We start from the raw sequence: 17886 nt of genomic DNA on the forward strand, positions 1-17886 counted from the left end.
GTACGTTAAAAAACACGCAGTGAACACAAAGCCATATTGAAATAAACAGTTTAAATTACTTTAGCTCTGTTTTCATTGACGTATTTTTGATTTAAACAGGTCCTGGTCCATGGGAATACATGAACATCGCCCAAGGCTTATCTGAGTTACCCACTCATCTGATAGGTGAGTGATGAAATGCTAAGTTCAAACCACATCTCAAATGTTACACTGACTTGGCAGAACCTGGTAATGAACATTTACCATAAATCACTTGCTGGTCTATGGATTTAGGTTACAATTCAGAGAATAAATTTTTCCCACTAATCCAGCTGTTGATTTTGCTGAAGCCTTCACTCCAGGCCCTGCTGCTCTGGGAATCCCCACACACCCCAGGCAGGCTCCTGATACACTGTATCATTCAGTCCAGGTGACTTTTCTATCTTCAGACCTTTCAGATCCTGAAGCACCTCCTTCGTACTTGCAGTCCATTCAATTCTGTTCACGGATGCTCTTTTCATTTTGTAATTCCGCTAGTGACTTCCATAGAGATTGCCTGGCATTTCCGTTTCACCCATTACTGCATAGACATCATTTTTCAGTGGTCCGATATCAACACTTTCCATTTTCCTTACTCTTTATATATCTGGGGAAAAAAAAAATTGTTATCCTCTCCTGTATTATTGACCATATCCTTCCATTTCTTGGACATTCATTTATATCCAGGACAATATATATCATAGTTGCCTCCGACACGACCCAGGCAGTGAATTCCAGGCACGCACCACTCTGTGAAAAGCTACCCACAAGTGCTGTAAATTTACCCCATCTCACCTTAACCAAATGCCCTCTGGTATTAGACACCAGTCATATGTGGGAAAAAAAACAAAATACAGGCCATCTACCCAAACTCTTATCTCTCAAACTTGTACACCTCTGTCAGATCTCTATTCTAACCCCAGAGTAAAGAAACTAAGTCTATCAAACTTCACTTGTCTCACATGCCACCGAATCCAGGCAACGTCTTGATGAAACTGTTCTGCACCCTCTCCAATCATTGCTAGAGCTGGACAATCAGAAGTGAATACAATACTCCTGATGCACCCTAAGACTTAGGAACAGAATTAAACCATTCGACTCAGTGAATTTGCTCCACAATTCCTCTCAACCCCATTATGCAGCCTTCTCCCAGTAAACGTTGACCATTTTCCTAATCAGGAACATTTTAAATATACCCAATGACTTGTCTTCATCAGCTGTCTATGACAATAATTTCACAGATTCACCACCCGCCAGTGGAAGAAATTTCTCCCAGTGTGAGTCCCCGCCAGCCAGGACAATTCACCACAGTTCCCAAGCATGTTAATTTTCTGTATAAGCCTCCCATGTGGGACGTTGTCAACACCTGACTAATATCCAAGTAGACAATATCAATGTGTAATTTCATCTATCACACCTGGAAGAACTCAATCAAGTTAGCAAGAAACACACATCAAAGTTGCTGGCGAACGCAGCAGGCCAGGCAGCATCTCTAGGAAGAGGTACAGTCGATGTTTCGAGCCGAGACCCTTCGTCAGGATGAACTGAAGGAAAAGTTAGTAAGAGATTTGGAAGTGGGAGGGGCAGGGGGAGATCCAAAATGATAGGAGAAGACAGGAGCGGGAGGGATGGAGCGAAGAGCTGGACAGGTGATTGGCAAAAGGGATATGAGAGAATCATGGGACAGGAGGCCCAGGGAGAAGGAAAAGGGGGAGGGGGGAAAACCCAGAGGATGGGCAAGGGGTATATTCAGAGGGACAGAGGGAGAAAAAGGAGAGTGAGAGAAAGAATGTGTGTATATAAATAAATAATGGATGGGGTACGAGGGGGAGGTGGGGCATTAGCAGAAGTTTGAGAAATCAATGTTCATGCCATCAGGTTGGAGGCTACCCAGACGGAATATAAGGTGTTGTTCCTCCAACCTGAGTGTGGCTTCATCTTTACAGTAGAGGAGGCCGTGGATAGACATGTCAGAATGGGAATGGGATGTAGAATTAAAATGTGTGGCCACTGGGAGATCCTGCTTTCTCTGGCGAACAGAGCGTAGGTGTTCAGCAAAGCGGTCTCCTATTCTGTGTCGGGTCTCGCCAATATATAGAAGGCCACATCGGGAGCACCGGACGCAGTATATCACCCCAGCCGACTCACAGGTGAAGTGTCGCCTCACCTGGAAGGACTGTCTGGGGCCCTGAATGGTAGAGAGGGAGGAAGTGTAAGGGCATGTGTAGCACTTGTTCCACTTAGAAGGATAAGTGCCAGTAGGGAGATCAGTGGGGAGGGATGGGGGGGACGAATGGACAAGGGAGTTGCGTAGGGAGTGATCCCTGCGGAAAGCAGAGAGGGCGGGGAGGGAAAGATGTGCTTAGTGGTGGGATCCCGTTGGAGGTGGCGGAAGTTACGGAGAATAATATGTTGGGCCCAGAGGCTGGTGGGGTGGTAGGTGAGGACCAGGGGAACCCTATTCCTAGTGGGGTGGCAGAAGGATGGAGTGAGAGCAGATGTGCGTGAAATAGGGGAGATGCGTTTGAGAGCAGAGTTGATGGTGGAGGAAGGGAAGCCCCTTTCTTTAAAAAAGGAGGACATCTCCCTCGTCTCAGAATGAAAAGCCTCATCCTGACAGGAGATGCAGCGGAGACGGAGGAATTGCGAAAAGGGGATGGCATTTTTGCAAGAGACAGGGTGAGAAGAGGAATAGTCCAGATAGCTGTGAGAGTCAGTAGGCTTATAGCAGACATCAGTGGATAAGCTGTCTCCAGAGGTAGAGACAGAGAGATCTAGAAAGGGGAGGGAGGTGTCGGAAATGGACCAGGTAAACTTGAGGGCAGGGTGAAAGTTGGAGGCAAAGTTAATGAAGTCAACGAGCTCAGCATGCGTGCAGGAAGCAGCGCCAATGCAGTCGTCGATGTAGCGAAGGAAAAGTGGAGGACAGATACCAGAATAGTCACGGAACATAGATTGTTCCACAAACCCAACAAAAAGGCAGGCATAGCTAGGACCCATACGAGTGCCCATAGCTACACCTTTAGTTTGGAGGAAGTGGGAGGAGCCAAAGGAGAAATTATTAAGAGTAAGGACTAATTCCGCTAGACGGAGCAGAGTGGTGGTAGAGGGGAACTGATTAGGTCTGGAATCCAAGAAGAAGCGGAGAGCATTGAGACCTGCCTGATGGGGGATGGAAGTATATAGAGACTGGACATCCATGGTGAAAATGAAGTGGTGGGGGCCAGGGAACTTAAAATCATCGAAAAGTTTAAGAGCGTGAGAAGTGTCACGAACATAGGTAGGAAGGGATTGAACAAGGGGTGATAAAACAGTGTCGAGGTATGCAGAAATGAGTTCGGTGGGGCAGGAGCAAGCTGAGACAATAGGTCGGCCAGGACAGGCAGGTTTGTGGATCTTGGGTAGGAGGTAGAAACGGGAAGTGCGGGGTGTGGGAACTATAAGGTTGGGAGCAGTGGATGGGAGATCCCCTGAGCGGATAAAGTCGGTGATGGTATGGGAGACAATGGCCTGGTGCTCCTTAGTGGGGTCATGATTGAGGGGTAAATAAGAGGAGGTATCTGCGAGTTGTCGCTGTGCCTCGGCAAGGTAGAGGTCAGTACGCCAGACTACAACAGCACCCCCCTTATCGGCGGGTTTAATAATAAGGTTAGGATTAGTGCGGAGGGAGTGGACAGCAGAGCGTTCGGAAGGAGTGAGGTTGGAATGGGGACAAGGTGCGGTGAAGTCGAGATGGTTGATGTCCCATCGGCAGTTAGCAATAAAGAGATCCAGAGCAGGCAGAAGACCAGAGCGGGGTGTCCATGAAGAGGAGGAGGTTTGAAGACGGGAGAAGGGGTCATCGGTGGGAGTGGAAGAGTCTTGCTGAAGAAGTAGGCTCGGAGACGGAGACGGCGGAAGAAAAGTTCCGCATCATGGCGAACACGGAACTCGCTGAGGTGTGGGCGAAGGGGGACAAAGGTGAGGCCCTTACTGAGAACAGAGCGTTCTGCCTCCGACAGTTGAAGGTCGGAGGGGATGGTAAAGACCCGGCACGGATGAGAGCTGGGATCAGAGGGGGGAGGGGGGAGGCTGGGGGTGTCAATGGAGAGGGGAGGGTTGGGGTGAGAGGAAGATGGAGCCTCCGAGGGCCCAGGAGTTGACGGTGGGATCTGAGGAAGACGGGGCTGCGGAGTGGTGGTGGGAGAAGGGGAGACGGGAGTCACAACAGCAGCACATAAAGACCTGGCCTGGAGTTCAGGGCTGGAGTCGACTCCCGTCTCCCCTTCCCCCACCACCACTCTGCAACCTTATATATAAAATTGTAGCATCGTGCATCTCATAGCTAATGACCACTCACTTAGATAACCACAATATGCTGACAGAAGAGTGGAAAGATACCGTTAGGGTATGAACGGATTTAAGGAACAACTGATAATAGATTACGTAATTCTATAGCAAGCCCTGGGGAAAGCAGAATTCTTTCAATGTTATATTGCCTATCAAAAACCATTTCATTCTATCTCTTGCAAGGTTAAGAGAAGTTCCTAATACATACAAGATGCATGCAATCTCTGCAACATCTAATGAGACAGTGACGTACAATAATCTCCCCATTAACAACCACAAAGGAGCAAACACCATTATCAAAATAAATGGAGCCATTTTCCAGAGTCTGGCTTTAAACCCACTGTAATTTAGTGAAGTGGACAACAATCGGGTATCAAATCAGAACAAAAAAAACTAATTGTACCTTGTCACAGCTATACAGGAATGATTTGAAATTAGTTACTCTTGCATCAGTAAAGCTAAAACAATCAATTCAAATAATGGCACTAACTTCCCAAGAAAAAAACATGAACTGTAGACTTGAAAAGTACAGAAAAATAACATAAAGGAATATGCAATAGAACCAGTAGAATATAAAACAGAGCATCAGGATGCAATACAACCGAAGGATGAATGTGAAACATATATTTAGGATATCTACAAGCAAAGAAAAGAGATCATCGTGTGATAAAAGAAAATCTTTCAACACAATTTACTTCAAGGCTCAAGAAAATCTGCCAAACAGAGCTGAACAGTAAAACTATAACAAAGGTACTAAACACTCCCTATGCCCATATTGATAAGTCTTTTGGTATAATATCCTGGTCTGAAACAGATCTGGAAAATATGGGGAAAAAAAAATAAGAACTTAAGTAGCAATTTTTAGAAAATACCATGTGCACTCGAGTGCACTTAGATTAACCCAAACTAGGACACTATGAGGAAGAAGAATAAGAGATCTAAAAAAAAATTACAGAACAGTCAGATAAAAGTTCTCAGAATCAGGTTTTAATATCACTGACAAATATTGGGAAAATTGTCTGCACAATTACAGTATGGTGTGTGTGGTGAGCGTGTATATATGTATACAATTGTAGAAAGAGAATTAATCAGTCTGATGGCCTGGTGGAAGAAGCTGTCACGGAGCCTGTTGGTCCTGACTTTTATGCTGCGGTACCGCTTCCCGGATGGTTGCACCTGGAACAGTTTGTGGTTGGAGTGACTTGTGTCCCCAATGATCCTTTGGGCCCTTTTTACACTCCTGTCTCTGTAAATGACCTGAATACTGGGAAGTTCACAACTTCAAATCCACTGGGCGGTCCACACCACTCTCTGCAGGGTCCTACAATTGAGGGAAGTACAGTTCCCATACCAGGCAGTGATGCAGACAGTCAGAATACTCTCAATTGTGCCCCTGCAGAAAGTCCTTAGGATTTGGAGACCCCTCCCGAACTTCCTCAATCATCTGAGGTGAAAGGGGTTCTGTTGTGCCTTTTTCACCACACAGTCGGTAAGTACAGACCACGTGAGATTCTCGGTGATGTGTGTGCTGAGGAACTTAAATCTGTTCACTCTCTCAACCCCAGATCCATTGATGTCAATAAGAGTCAGCCTGTCTCCATTCCTCCTGTCGTCCACAACCAGGTCAGGGTGATGACTTCTCTATAGGCTGCCTTTTTATTATTTGAGTTTAGACTAATCAATGTAGTGTCACCAAAAGATTGCAGCTGTGGGTGGCAGCACAGTCATGGGTATACAGACAGTAAAGGAGGGGGATTAGGACACAGCCCTGAGGGGCATCTGTGTTTAGGGTCAGAGGTGAGGGAGCCCACTCTTACCACCTGCCGGCAATCTGACGGGAAGTTCGCGATCCAGCTGCACAAGGTAAGGACTCTGAGCTTCTTGTCAAGCCTGGAGGGAATGATGGTGTTGAATGCTGAACTGAGGTTCAAGGACATAAGCATCATTCTTCTCCAGATGTGTAAGGACTGTGTGTAGAGCTGTGGTTATTGCATCATCTTTTGATCGGTTGTGTCGGTAGATGAATTGTGGAGGGTCCAGTGTGGGTAGTAGCAAGCTTCAGATGTAGTCCTTGACCGGGCTCTCAAAGCATTTGCTTATTATTGAGGTGAGTGCCACCGGACGTCAGTAGACATGTTACCTTGGTCTTTTAGGTAGGGACAATGGGGGATGATTTGAAGCAGGAGGACATTCTACACTGGGAGAGGGAGAGATAAAAAATATCTGTAAACACACCTGCCAGTTCTGCCGTGCACATCCTGAGTACCTGCCCCGGGATGCCGTCTGGTCCCGCAGTCTTGCAACTGTCCACTCATTGGAAACACCTGTGAACTTCAGCCTCAGAGATAACCAAGGTGCAGGTCGCTTTGGAGGCTCTCCTCGGAGGTTCAGTGTTGGCGATATCAAACCGAGCGTAAAAAAGATCTAGCTGCTCTGGGAGAGAGGCAGCAATGTTGGCAACACCACTGCGCTTAGCTTTTAAGTCTGCAGTGGTGTACAGACCTTGCGGCGTGTGTTCTTGCTGGAGAGTTGTGCCTGTATTGTCGTTTCGCTGCCTCGATGATTTTCTTTTCTTTTTAAATCTTTTTATTAATTTTCAAAATTATAAACACAGTAACAAAGTTCATACAAAGAGATTGGAATAATCTTAATAAGCATATACAAAAAGGATTTAAGTAACATAGGTATAATAGACTTCCAAACTCATAATGAAATTAGTCATAAAGAAAAAAAGAAAAAAAACCCAAAAGAAAAAGAAAAAAAACAAAAAGGAACAGAGCTAGACCAGTACAGGTTTGCCCCGCCATCCGAAGGTAGAGCGTTCCTATGAAATGGTTCACAAGCCGAGATGTTGTAAAGCGAAGAAGCAATTACCGTTTATTTATATGGGAAAATTTTGTGAGCGTTCGCAGACCCAAAAATAACCTACCAAATCATGCCATATAACACATAAAACCTAAAATAATAGTAACATATAGTAAAAGCAGGAATGATATGATAAATACACAGCCTATATAAAGTAGAAATAATGTATGTACAGTGTAGTATCACTTACCAGAATTGGTTCAGCGCCGAGCAGACTGATGATGGTGTTAGACTGAGTCGTTGGAGTTTGGGTGGTGCAGTGGCCCCCCCCCCCCCACCCTCCAGGCCGCTGAGCGATACATTGCCGCGAAGAACGCAGGGGTCCAGCGGTAGCCAGGAGGTACACAGCATATCTTTAAGAAAAAAGCCAAAACAAACTTGCTAATTAATTAGGTGCCATCCGTAATTGTCGGCCCAGATCAGTGCCAATTTCCGATTGCGTCGTCTCTGATCTGGGCCGACAATTACGTGTCGTCGGCACCTAATTAATTAGCATGTTTATTTCGGCTTTTTTCTTAAAGATGTGCTGTGTGCCTCCCGGCTACCGTTGCATTTTCCATGAGTCGGTATCTGTCGGTGGCCTGGGGGTTGGGGTGGTGGGACACTGGGGTGTCATCTCGTTGCCTGTTTCCATTAGAGCAGGCAGCACATCTTCTCCTATGACTGCCTGCCTCGATGTCGAAGATCAAGGTTCGTCGTCTGCTGTGGCTGATGTGGAGGCTTGCTTGACTGCTGAGCCTTGTGTATTTTTCTATCACACAGTTCTTTAATAAGGACTCAAACCATCCTGCAAATATCCCCTAAACCGACGTACCCTTTCAAAATTAAAGTTGTACTTTATCATTACTCATTCGGTTTCAACTGTTATCCTTTTTTCTTCCAATTGTATCAGCTCTTCATTTGTCAGTTCTTGGTGATGGGATGCCAAAACGTCTTCAACATCATCTTTGTCAACTTCCACAAGCCAAACTCACGTTGTCCTTATTTCATTCACCACGATCAAAACGCTTAATTATGTCTAGTTTTACCGTATGTAACACCCTTACGAGTTCTTTCAGGCTTTTCCGATACCATAGAACTCATCTTGCAAACAGCTGCTCACAGGCTCGTGTTTAAGCAATGCCGGCGAGAATCCAGGGGAGAGCAGCTGCTCGGGGCGCGCTGCCTTTTATCGTGCACTGATTTTTTTGCGCGCTGAATTTTTTTTCGTAACAGTGAAAACACCTTCTGAAAGCGAAAATAGGGTACTAATGTAGGTCTTTCGTAACAGTGAGGTTTCGTAAAGCGGACGTTCGAAAAGCGGGGGACACCTGTATCTTGAATCAGACACGTTCAGTAATGTCATCAACTCCGCTCCTCTATTCATATAATTTAAGTTAATAAAAAAAAATTCAGAAAGGTCAAATTACATCATATGAAAATGTTGCATATAAGGTTTCCAAGTTTCTTCAAATTTAACCGAAGGATCAAAAATATCACTTCTAATTTTTTCTAAATTTAAACTTAATATAGTTTGAGCGAACCATTGGAATGTAGTAGGAGCATTGGTTTCCTTCCAGTTCAACAAAATAGACCATCTGGCCATTAACGTAACAAATGCTATCACCCGACAGGCTGAAGAAGACAAACATCTATGTTCTAACATTGGCAATCCAAAAATTGCCGTAATAGGGTGGGGTTTTAAATCAAAACATAGAACTGTAGAAATAATATCAAAAATATCTTTCCAATATTTTTCCAAAAGAGGACAGGACCAAAACATATGAATTAAAGAAGCCATCTCAGAGTGACATCTATCACAAGTAGGGTTTATATGGGAATGAAAATGGGCTAATTTATCTTTGGACATATGGGCTCTATGTACTACTTTAAATTGTGTTAATGTATGTTTATGTATTATGTATAGAAGAAGTGCTAACTAATTGAAAAATTTTATCCCTTTTCTCTATAGGTAGACAAAGTTGAAGTTCTCTTTCCCATTCATTTTTAATTTTATCAGATATACCTGGCTGTAATTTCATAACTATATCATAGATAATAGCTACTAATCCCTTCTGAAAAGGATTTAAACCTAAAATTTTATCAATAATATCAGTAGGATTTGAAGTCGGAAAGGTAGGCAACGTAGTATTTAAAACATTTCTTATTTGTAAGTATCTAAGAAAATGGAATCTAAGCAAATCAAATTTCTTAGATAACTGCTCAAAAGATATAAAACAGCTATCCAGAAATAAGTCACAAAAGCATATTATACCTTTCGTTTTCCATATCAAAAAGGCTTGGTCCAAAACTGAGGGTTGAAAAAAGAAATTAGATACAATAGGACTTGATAACATAAATTCATTCAGGCCAAAAAATTTACGAAATTGAAACCATATTCTCAATGTATGTTTAATTATAGGGTTAAACATTTGTTTATTCAATTTAGATGGTAGAAAAGGAAGTGAAGTTCCTAAAATGGAAGCTAAAGAGAACCCTTGTACGGAGTGGCCTTCAAGGTTTACCCAATGTGGGCTTGGAGTTGTATTCCAATCTTGCGTCCAAAATATTAAATATCGAATATTAATTGCCCAATAATAAAATCTTAGGTTGGACAATGCCAAACCACCCTCTTTCTTGGATTTCTGGAAGTATTTTTTACGTAATCTGGGACTTTTGTTTTGCCATATGTAAGAGGAAATTTTAGAATCAATAGTATCAAAAAAGGATTTAGGAATAAAAATTGGTATCGTTTGAAATAAATATAAAAACTTAGGTAAAATAATCATTTTAATAGCATTGATTCAGCCAATCAATGATAGAGACAATGGGGACCACTTAGTGATCAGTTGTTTAACCTGATTAATTAATGGTGAAAGGTTGAAATGGAATAGATCCTTATGTCTCTTAGTAATTTTAACTCCTAGATAAGTAAAATAGTCAGTGGTCACTCTAAATGGAGAATTTCTGTAAATGGGAACCTGCATATTTAATGGAAAAGTTCACTCTCACCTAGGTTCAGTTTCTAACCAGAAAAACTACTAAACTGAGCAAGTAAAGTTAATACTGCCGGAATAGATTTTCCTGGGTTAGAAATATATTACGGTAGATCATCTGCATATTGTGATAATTTATGAGTCTCATTTCCACGGGTAATGCCAAATATATTAGGGGAGTCACGAATAGCAATAGCTAGCGGTTCCAAAGCGATATCAAATAGTAGTGGACTAAGAGGGCAACCCTGCCTAGTACCACGGAATAGATGAAAAAGAGTGAATCTTTGATTATTAGTAAATACTGAAGCCAAAGGGGTGAAATATATTAGTTTAATTCAAGATATAAATATAGAACTAAAATTAAAATTCTCAAGGGTGTTAAATAAATATCTCCATTCAACTCTGTCAAAAGCTTTCTCAGCATCCAATCAGATAACACATTCTGGAATTCTGGGTGAAGGCGTATAAACAATATTCATTAATCTCCTAATATTAAAAGAAGAGTAAGGATTTTAAATAAATGCAGTCTGATCAGCAGAAATAATTTGAGGTAATACATTCTCCAATCTCATTGCCAATATTTTAGGAAAAAATGTTAGAATCCACATTCAGCAAGGATATAGGCCTATAAGATGCACATTCAGTAGGATCCTTATCTTTTTTAAGAATTAGGGAAATAGAAGCTCGATAAAAAGATTGTGGTAATTTACCTATAGATACTGCATCCCTAAAAACTCTACATAGCCAAGGAGTCAGTATAGTAGAGAATTTTTTTTAAAAATTCTACTGTATATCCATCTGGGTCAGGTGCTTTACCTGAGTTCATCAAAAAAATAGTGTTCTTTATTTCCTCTACTGTAATAGGTACATCTAGTTTTGACCGTTCATTAGATGATAATTTTGGAATATTCAATTTCTTAAAAAATCCATGCATTATAGTAGAGTCATCAGGAAATTCTGATTGATATAAGGAGGTATAAAATTCTTGAAAGGATTTATTAATCTAGTCATGGTCAACTGTCAAAGTGCCATCTTGTTTACAAATCTTAAGAATCTGTCATTTAACCGAGACTGATTTCAATTGATCAGCCAATAGTTTCCCAGTTTTATCACCATGTATATAGAATTGACTCTTAGTTTTGATTAATTGACTTTCAATTAAAGATGATGATAAGAGATTATGTTCCATTTGAAGTTCAGCTCTCTGTTTATAAAGTTCCTGATTAGGGGCTATAGAATATTTCTTGTCAATTTCTTTAATCTTGTCAACCAGTTTAAGTATTTCATTATTAGTTCACCTTTTTAATCCAGCAGTATATGAAATGATTTGTCCACAAATATATGCTTTAAAAGTATCCCATAATGTCCCACTGGAAATATCCTCCGTAGAATTCATTGTAAAGAAAAAAATAATCTGTTCCTCAATAAACTTGACAAAATCCGAGTCTTGAAGTAAAGTGGTATTAAATCGCTATTATCTAGAATTAGTAAATGTATCCCTTAAGTTAATAAATAATTTCAACGGTGCATGGTCAGAAACAGCAATAGAATCATATTCGCAACCAGTAACGAGAAATTAGTCGAGAGTCGATTTAAAAAAAATAGTCAATTCTTGAATAATGCTGATATACATGTGAAAAAATATGAGAACTCTTTCTCATTTGGATGTAAGAATCTCCAAATTTCTGAGATACCAGAGTCGGTCATAAAAGAGTTAATAAGGGTAGCCAATTTGTTCGGAAGTACTTGATTGCACTTGGATCTATCCATCAAAGGATTTAAACAACAATTGAAATCTCCACCCATAATCAGCATATTGTCATTTAAATTAGGAAGCGATGTGAAGAGATTCTTAAAAAATCAGGAAAGTCAACATTTGGGGCATAAACATTAAGCATAACAACTGTTTTGTTAAATAACAAACCAGTAATTTACAAAAATCTGCCATTCGGATCTGAAATCGTCTCATAGTGCAGAAACGAAATTGACGGATCTATAAAAATAGAAATGCCTTTTACTTTAGCCTGTGAATTCGATTAATACTGTTGGTCCTTCCAGAATCTAAAAAAACGCTGATTATCCTCTTTCCGGACATGAGTTTCTTGTACAAAAATAATATGAGCATTCATCCTATGGAATACTTAAAACATTTTCTTCCGTTTAATTGGGTGGTTTAAACCACTTGTGTTCCAAGAAACCAAATTAATAATCTTATCCATCGTAACGAGCTCGAGCACAAGGTATGTAAAGGGTTGACCAGAGTACAGACTCATGACCCCGGAAGAGGGAAAAAGGTCCAAAGAGGAACCGGAAGTTACGGCGTTTCGGACATTTTAGTAGTTTCAGGTCAGCCTGTTTAAAAAGCAAAAATGAATTAAAAATAAAAACAAGAATACCACCCTCCTCCCACAAAAACTCAGAAAAAAGCCAGACAGTGGCCAGTGCTAAATCTAAAGCTAATCCTAACCCCATTTTTCCAGAAGGCAACCCAAGAGAAATATGTTTATCAAAAGAAATACCACCCATATTCAAAAAAGTTTTAAAAAAAATAGCCATAACGGTAAGAAAAAGCTTACAGCGATTAGAAGCATCGAATAGTTCCTTCTTACTCATATTTCAAAGAACATCAAATGTCAGATCATATTACTATATTAATTCTCCATATATAAATGATTGGAAGTGACGTTAGAAACAGAAAGGATTCTGGGAAGAAGAAGAAAACAATCCACCATCTTAAAATATAATACTCCAGTAACATTTCAGAAAGAAAACAAGCCTTAAAATTGTAATTAAATAACTTTCAAAAAATTATAGAGTAAGATATACAAGATCACTAACAGAAAAGCATAATATCATTTAACAGTATAAAGTGTACCTACACTGCAAGATCAAGGGGAAAAACCCTCGAACTATACAAATCAAAGACGAGAGAGAAAAAAAATGATACATTAATTAATTCTCCGCAGAGGGCGGCAGATTGTTGAGAAAACTTTGGGCTTCCATCGGATTTTTAAACAGGCGGTGCGAGTTGTCCAGCATAACCACTCTCAAACGGGCTGGAAACAGTAGCGCTATTTTATAGACCCGACGATAAAGTTCTGCCATCTGTGGTTTAAAAGCCATCCGTTTTTTCAGTACATCTTGGCTGTAATCGACAATCCTGAACTTGAATTCTTGAAATTGGATCATACCTTTCTTTCGAGCAGCTCGAATAATTCATTCCTTGTCATGAACATATTGAAACCGAATGATGATTGGTCTCGGTCTGGCCAAATTCTCCGGATTAAAATGAAAAGTACGATGCACACGATCTAGTAGTGGGGGCTCCTCCAATATATCGGAACCAAACACTTCCATTAGCAACTTAGAAAAATCTTTGGTAGGATCTCCCGACTCAACATCTTCAGGAAAACCGATTATTCGCAAATTCTGTCGTCGGGAGCAATTTTCAAGATCAATAGTCTTAGCTTGATGACGTTCCAGCTGCTGAGTTACCGAAGTTAACCATTTTTCAAAAGCTTCAATTTTTCGATCCCTTTTGCAGCCATCTTGATCTAGTTCAGAGATCCTAACTTGTTGTTGATCGATTTCACGTCTGAGTAATCTGGAATCTTCCTGCATCAACTTCAACACTCCTTCAATTAGGGTGAGTCTTTGATTAACTGTTTCATCTGGAAGTTCCTTCATTACTTCCGTAGTTATCGGAACTTCCTTCGATGTTCCAGGATCACCATTTTTCTTCCCGTTCCTGCCGGGACCTTTCCCTTCTTTAACTTCTCGTGCTCTGGTATTCATTTTCAGTGAGTGAAAGTCACAGTTCAATGACATAAATGTGACATAAATCGTTTAGTGTGGGAATAGTTGAAGTAAGTAAGAGTGGTTACGTGTAAAAAAGTAAAGGGTATGGAGCAATGCCAAAGTACAGCTCACTCCAAGGGCTCCCTGCTGCATTTTGATGATTTTGCTGCATTTCTTGAGCTCCTTCTAATTACCGGCAATGTAAGCTGTCTGCCGCGTGTTAAGTGCTGTTCGCACGGAACTGTTAATCCAGGGTTTCTGGTTTGGGTGGACCGTGACTGATATCTGGGGAACAACACCCTCAATACACTTCCGGATTAAGCTCTTGAACCCTTCCCTGAAGATCCTTTGGCCTTATTGTCTGCCTGCACTGCATTTCCTTGGCAACTGCAATACTGTTTCCCTGAACTATCCTGTTCTGTTTTGCCTTGTGCAACCTCTATGCACTGATGTGATGAAATGATCTATTTGGATCGCATGCAGAAAAGTTACCATTGTACCTCGGTACATTTGACAATAATAAATCAATTTACCGATTTATTGTTGTCAATTATGCAGTGACCCTTGATTGCTTCAGATTGTTATACCGTGGGGTGGTGATGGGGATAAGCCCCCATGACCTATTAAATTCTCCCAATAGCGTCCGAATCAAATACCCTCTGTCAACCAAGTCCAGCTCCTGGCCTTCATGTGTGGCTTAGCTACTAAGCCCGGTGGAAGCATTTCATCCGAGAGCAGACAGGGCAAAGGCGGGTTACTGGGCCTTACAACTAGTCGCTTCGGGCAGCTGGGTTTCGTCAGACACGATTGGCATCTCATCCAGGGGAAGGAAAACTCTGATCTCAATCCTCCACTGCCTTGCAACTCTATCCCTCATGGGAGTAAACCCACAGGCAAAAACCTAGAGCTGGAGCTCCTAAGGCAGACTTATGTTGTGATCAGCGCAAACTGGCTACTCCTGTGATGCTTCTGGTCCCAAGCTGTATCAGTCTCTGCCGTTCCTTTGTCTTCATCAGATGCATGGAAGAGGGGAGAACGCTACATGGGCAACAGCTGGCTCTCCATATCGCAGTGTCCTGGCTCCCGTATCGAGTCAGCTGGGAGGTAACATCCATGGTCGACCCTGACAGGCGGAGACCTCATAAGACAGTTCCACACACCCCACTGCCAGACTGATCAGTAGCAGTTGCCAAGACTTCACCGCCCTCTCCCAGAAACACGACGTACATCACTGACACATTTGTTGTCTCTTCCATTCACAGAGACTCCATCTGTCCACCGCTCCTCCATCTTTGAAATCGAAAGTAAACAATTTTCTTTCTTGTCTTTCCGATGAGCTGTCGATCCGAAACCTCACTGTGATTCTCTCCACAGATGCTGCCCGACTTGAGTATTTCCCGCATATTCTGCTCCTGTTTAGATACAAGAGCAGTGGACACCTGTGACTCCCCAGTGTACAGATTTGCCAAAACGCACAGTGTCCTGCTCTCCATATTTCCACACCAGATCAACATTAACATCGTCTGTTAATGTTACAAACAACGCTTTAAATGTAGTGAAATGTTGTTGTAATAGAAGTGCAATAGGATATCAGGGGGATGCTCAGCTTCACAAGTCAGTAGTACCAGAATATGAGGGTTGGGCATTTTCTGGGATATCCATCGCTGTCAGTTCTGGTGTCCGTGAACAGAGTTTTACTTTCTATCCCAATATCCATGGAAGCATTCAATTACTTCATGTAATCTCAAGCACTGAATGTTGAATTTATAAAATTCTTTGTCAGATGAGCCATTTAACACTTTGACAATGTTCTCTGTTCCCATGGAAGATGTTCAACAGAAACACAAGGAGACTCTGCGGGCACAAACTGAGACACTGAGAGTGAACACGATCCTGATGAGGGAGAAGGTGAAGGTTTTCCAGCTGGTTGATCGATACGCTGAGCTCACGGTCATTTCTACTGTTCGAGATCGACGATTAGTGGAACATGAGCTGCTAGCAAGAGGCAGAGACCACGAGGAGTGGAGAGAGAAACATCTCCGCGGAGAGCTGGAAAAAATCCGGACTGATCAGTTATTCCAGAGCAGCTTTTCCCGGAGTAAATCCAAATCTGGGAGTTCAGCAGCAGTGGCCGGAGTCGCGGGGATCGGGAAAACAACAATGGTACAAAAGATTGTTTATGACTGGGCCACAGGGAAAATATACCAACAATTCCAGTTTGTCTTCAGTTTCAAATTCAGGGATTTAAACTCCATTAACTGCAGAGTAAACCTGAGGGAACTGATTTTGGATCAGTATCCTTACTTTGGGAATTTCCTGAGAGAGGTCTGGAAGAACCCAGAGGGATTGCTGTTTATATTCGATGGTTTGGATGAATTCAAGCACAGAATCGATTTTGCTGACGGTCGGAGAGATACAGAACCCAAGCACCAGTGCCCAGATCCTGAATTCAAATGCAGGGTGTCTGACATTGTGTACAGTTTAATCCAGCACAAACTGCTCCCAGGGTGTTCGGTGCTGGTGACCACCCGCCCCACTGCATTACATTTACTGGAAAAGGCAGAGATCAGTGTCTGTGCTGAAATCCTGGGATTTGTTGGTGAGGAACGGAAGGAATATTTCATCAGGCATTTTGAAGATCAGGCAGTGGCAGTAGCTGTTTTCAAACATGTGAAGGAGAACGAGATCCTGTACACCATGAGCTACAACCCCTCCTACTGCTGGATCCTCGCTCTGGCACTGGGACCCTTCTTCACACAAAGAGTCAGGGACCCGCAGCGAGTTCCCAAGACCATCACCCAACTGTTCTCCTACTATATTTACAACATCCTGAAAAACCACGGCCGTGAGATTGAGAACCCCCGTGATGTGTTACTCAGGGTTGGTCAGATGGCCTACAGAGGAGTGTCCGAGAAGAAGATTGTGTTTACAGATGGAGATTTGATCAACTACAATCTGCAGCCTTCCCAGTTCCTGTCCGGGTTTTTGATGGAGCTTTTGGAGAGAGAGAATTCTGCCCGATGTGTGGTGTACACATTCCCACACCTCACCATCCAAGAGTTTGTAGCTGCAGTCGCACAATTCCTGAATCCACATCCTGGGAATATCCTCAAATTCCTCACTAAAGCCCACAACACGACAGATGGGCGATTTGAGATATTTCTCCGTTTTGTTGCTGGTCTCTCTTCCCCAATGACAGCTCGAGGCCTGGAGGAGTTTCTGGGTCCATTTCCTCATCAAACAACCTGCCGGGTGATTGACTGGGTGAAGGAGGAGGTTAAACGCCAGAGTGGAAACACGTGGAGTGAAGCTGGTAAAAGGAGCCTCCTGAACACATTGCACTACCTGTTTGAGTCTCAGAATCGTGGGCTGGCTCAGGCCGCACTGGGATCTGTGGAAACACTTTCATTCGATGGAATGACACTGACCCCGATTGACTGCGCGGTCCTGTCTCATGCCATCGGACTCTGTGACACAATAAAACAGCTTGAACTGAACAACTGCCACATTCAATGTGAAGGAATTCAGCGGCTGGGACCTGGGCTGCACAAGTGCCAGGAGTTGAGGTAACTTTATTTATCTCTCACTCTGAACTCTGAAACTGTTCCATTGTGTTGTTTCAACGTAAAAGAATTTGGGTGAAACTGTAGTAAATCAGATTGTGAAGAATTGGGACAAATGACCAGAGGATCGGTCAGTAATTCCCAAGGACGGGAGGGTTCATCTTATTGGATTATCTTTTCCCATTGGTATCCTCCTTTGGGACCTCTCCCTCATCCCCCGTCCTCCTGTGTGATCTCTCTTCCCCATTCTTCCTATCCCTTTCCTCAGGTGGGGTCTTGTCCACTATCTCCCATAAATAAATCTTCCTCACTGTGGCCCTGCCCCTTCCGATGCTCTC

The 17886-nt window shown here is 42.4% G+C and overlaps 1 protein-coding gene across 1 annotated transcript in view; it reads left to right on the forward strand.

Moving 5' to 3' along the window:
• LOC140207027 (NACHT, LRR and PYD domains-containing protein 3-like) overlaps positions 1-17886 on the forward strand; it is a 37301-nt gene that overhangs the window by 14335 nt on the left and 5080 nt on the right. The window contains exons 7-8 of the mRNA XM_072275346.1: positions 100-165; positions 15814-17551. Of these exons, the coding sequence (XP_072131447.1) occupies positions 100-165; positions 15814-17551 (1804 nt within the window). The remainder of the gene's footprint in view (positions 1-99; positions 166-15813; positions 17552-17886) is intronic.

This window comes from Mobula birostris, chromosome 13, assembly GCF_030028105.1.
Source record: "Mobula birostris isolate sMobBir1 chromosome 13, sMobBir1.hap1, whole genome shotgun sequence".
NCBI lineage: Eukaryota > Metazoa > Chordata > Chondrichthyes > Myliobatiformes > Myliobatidae > Mobula > Mobula birostris.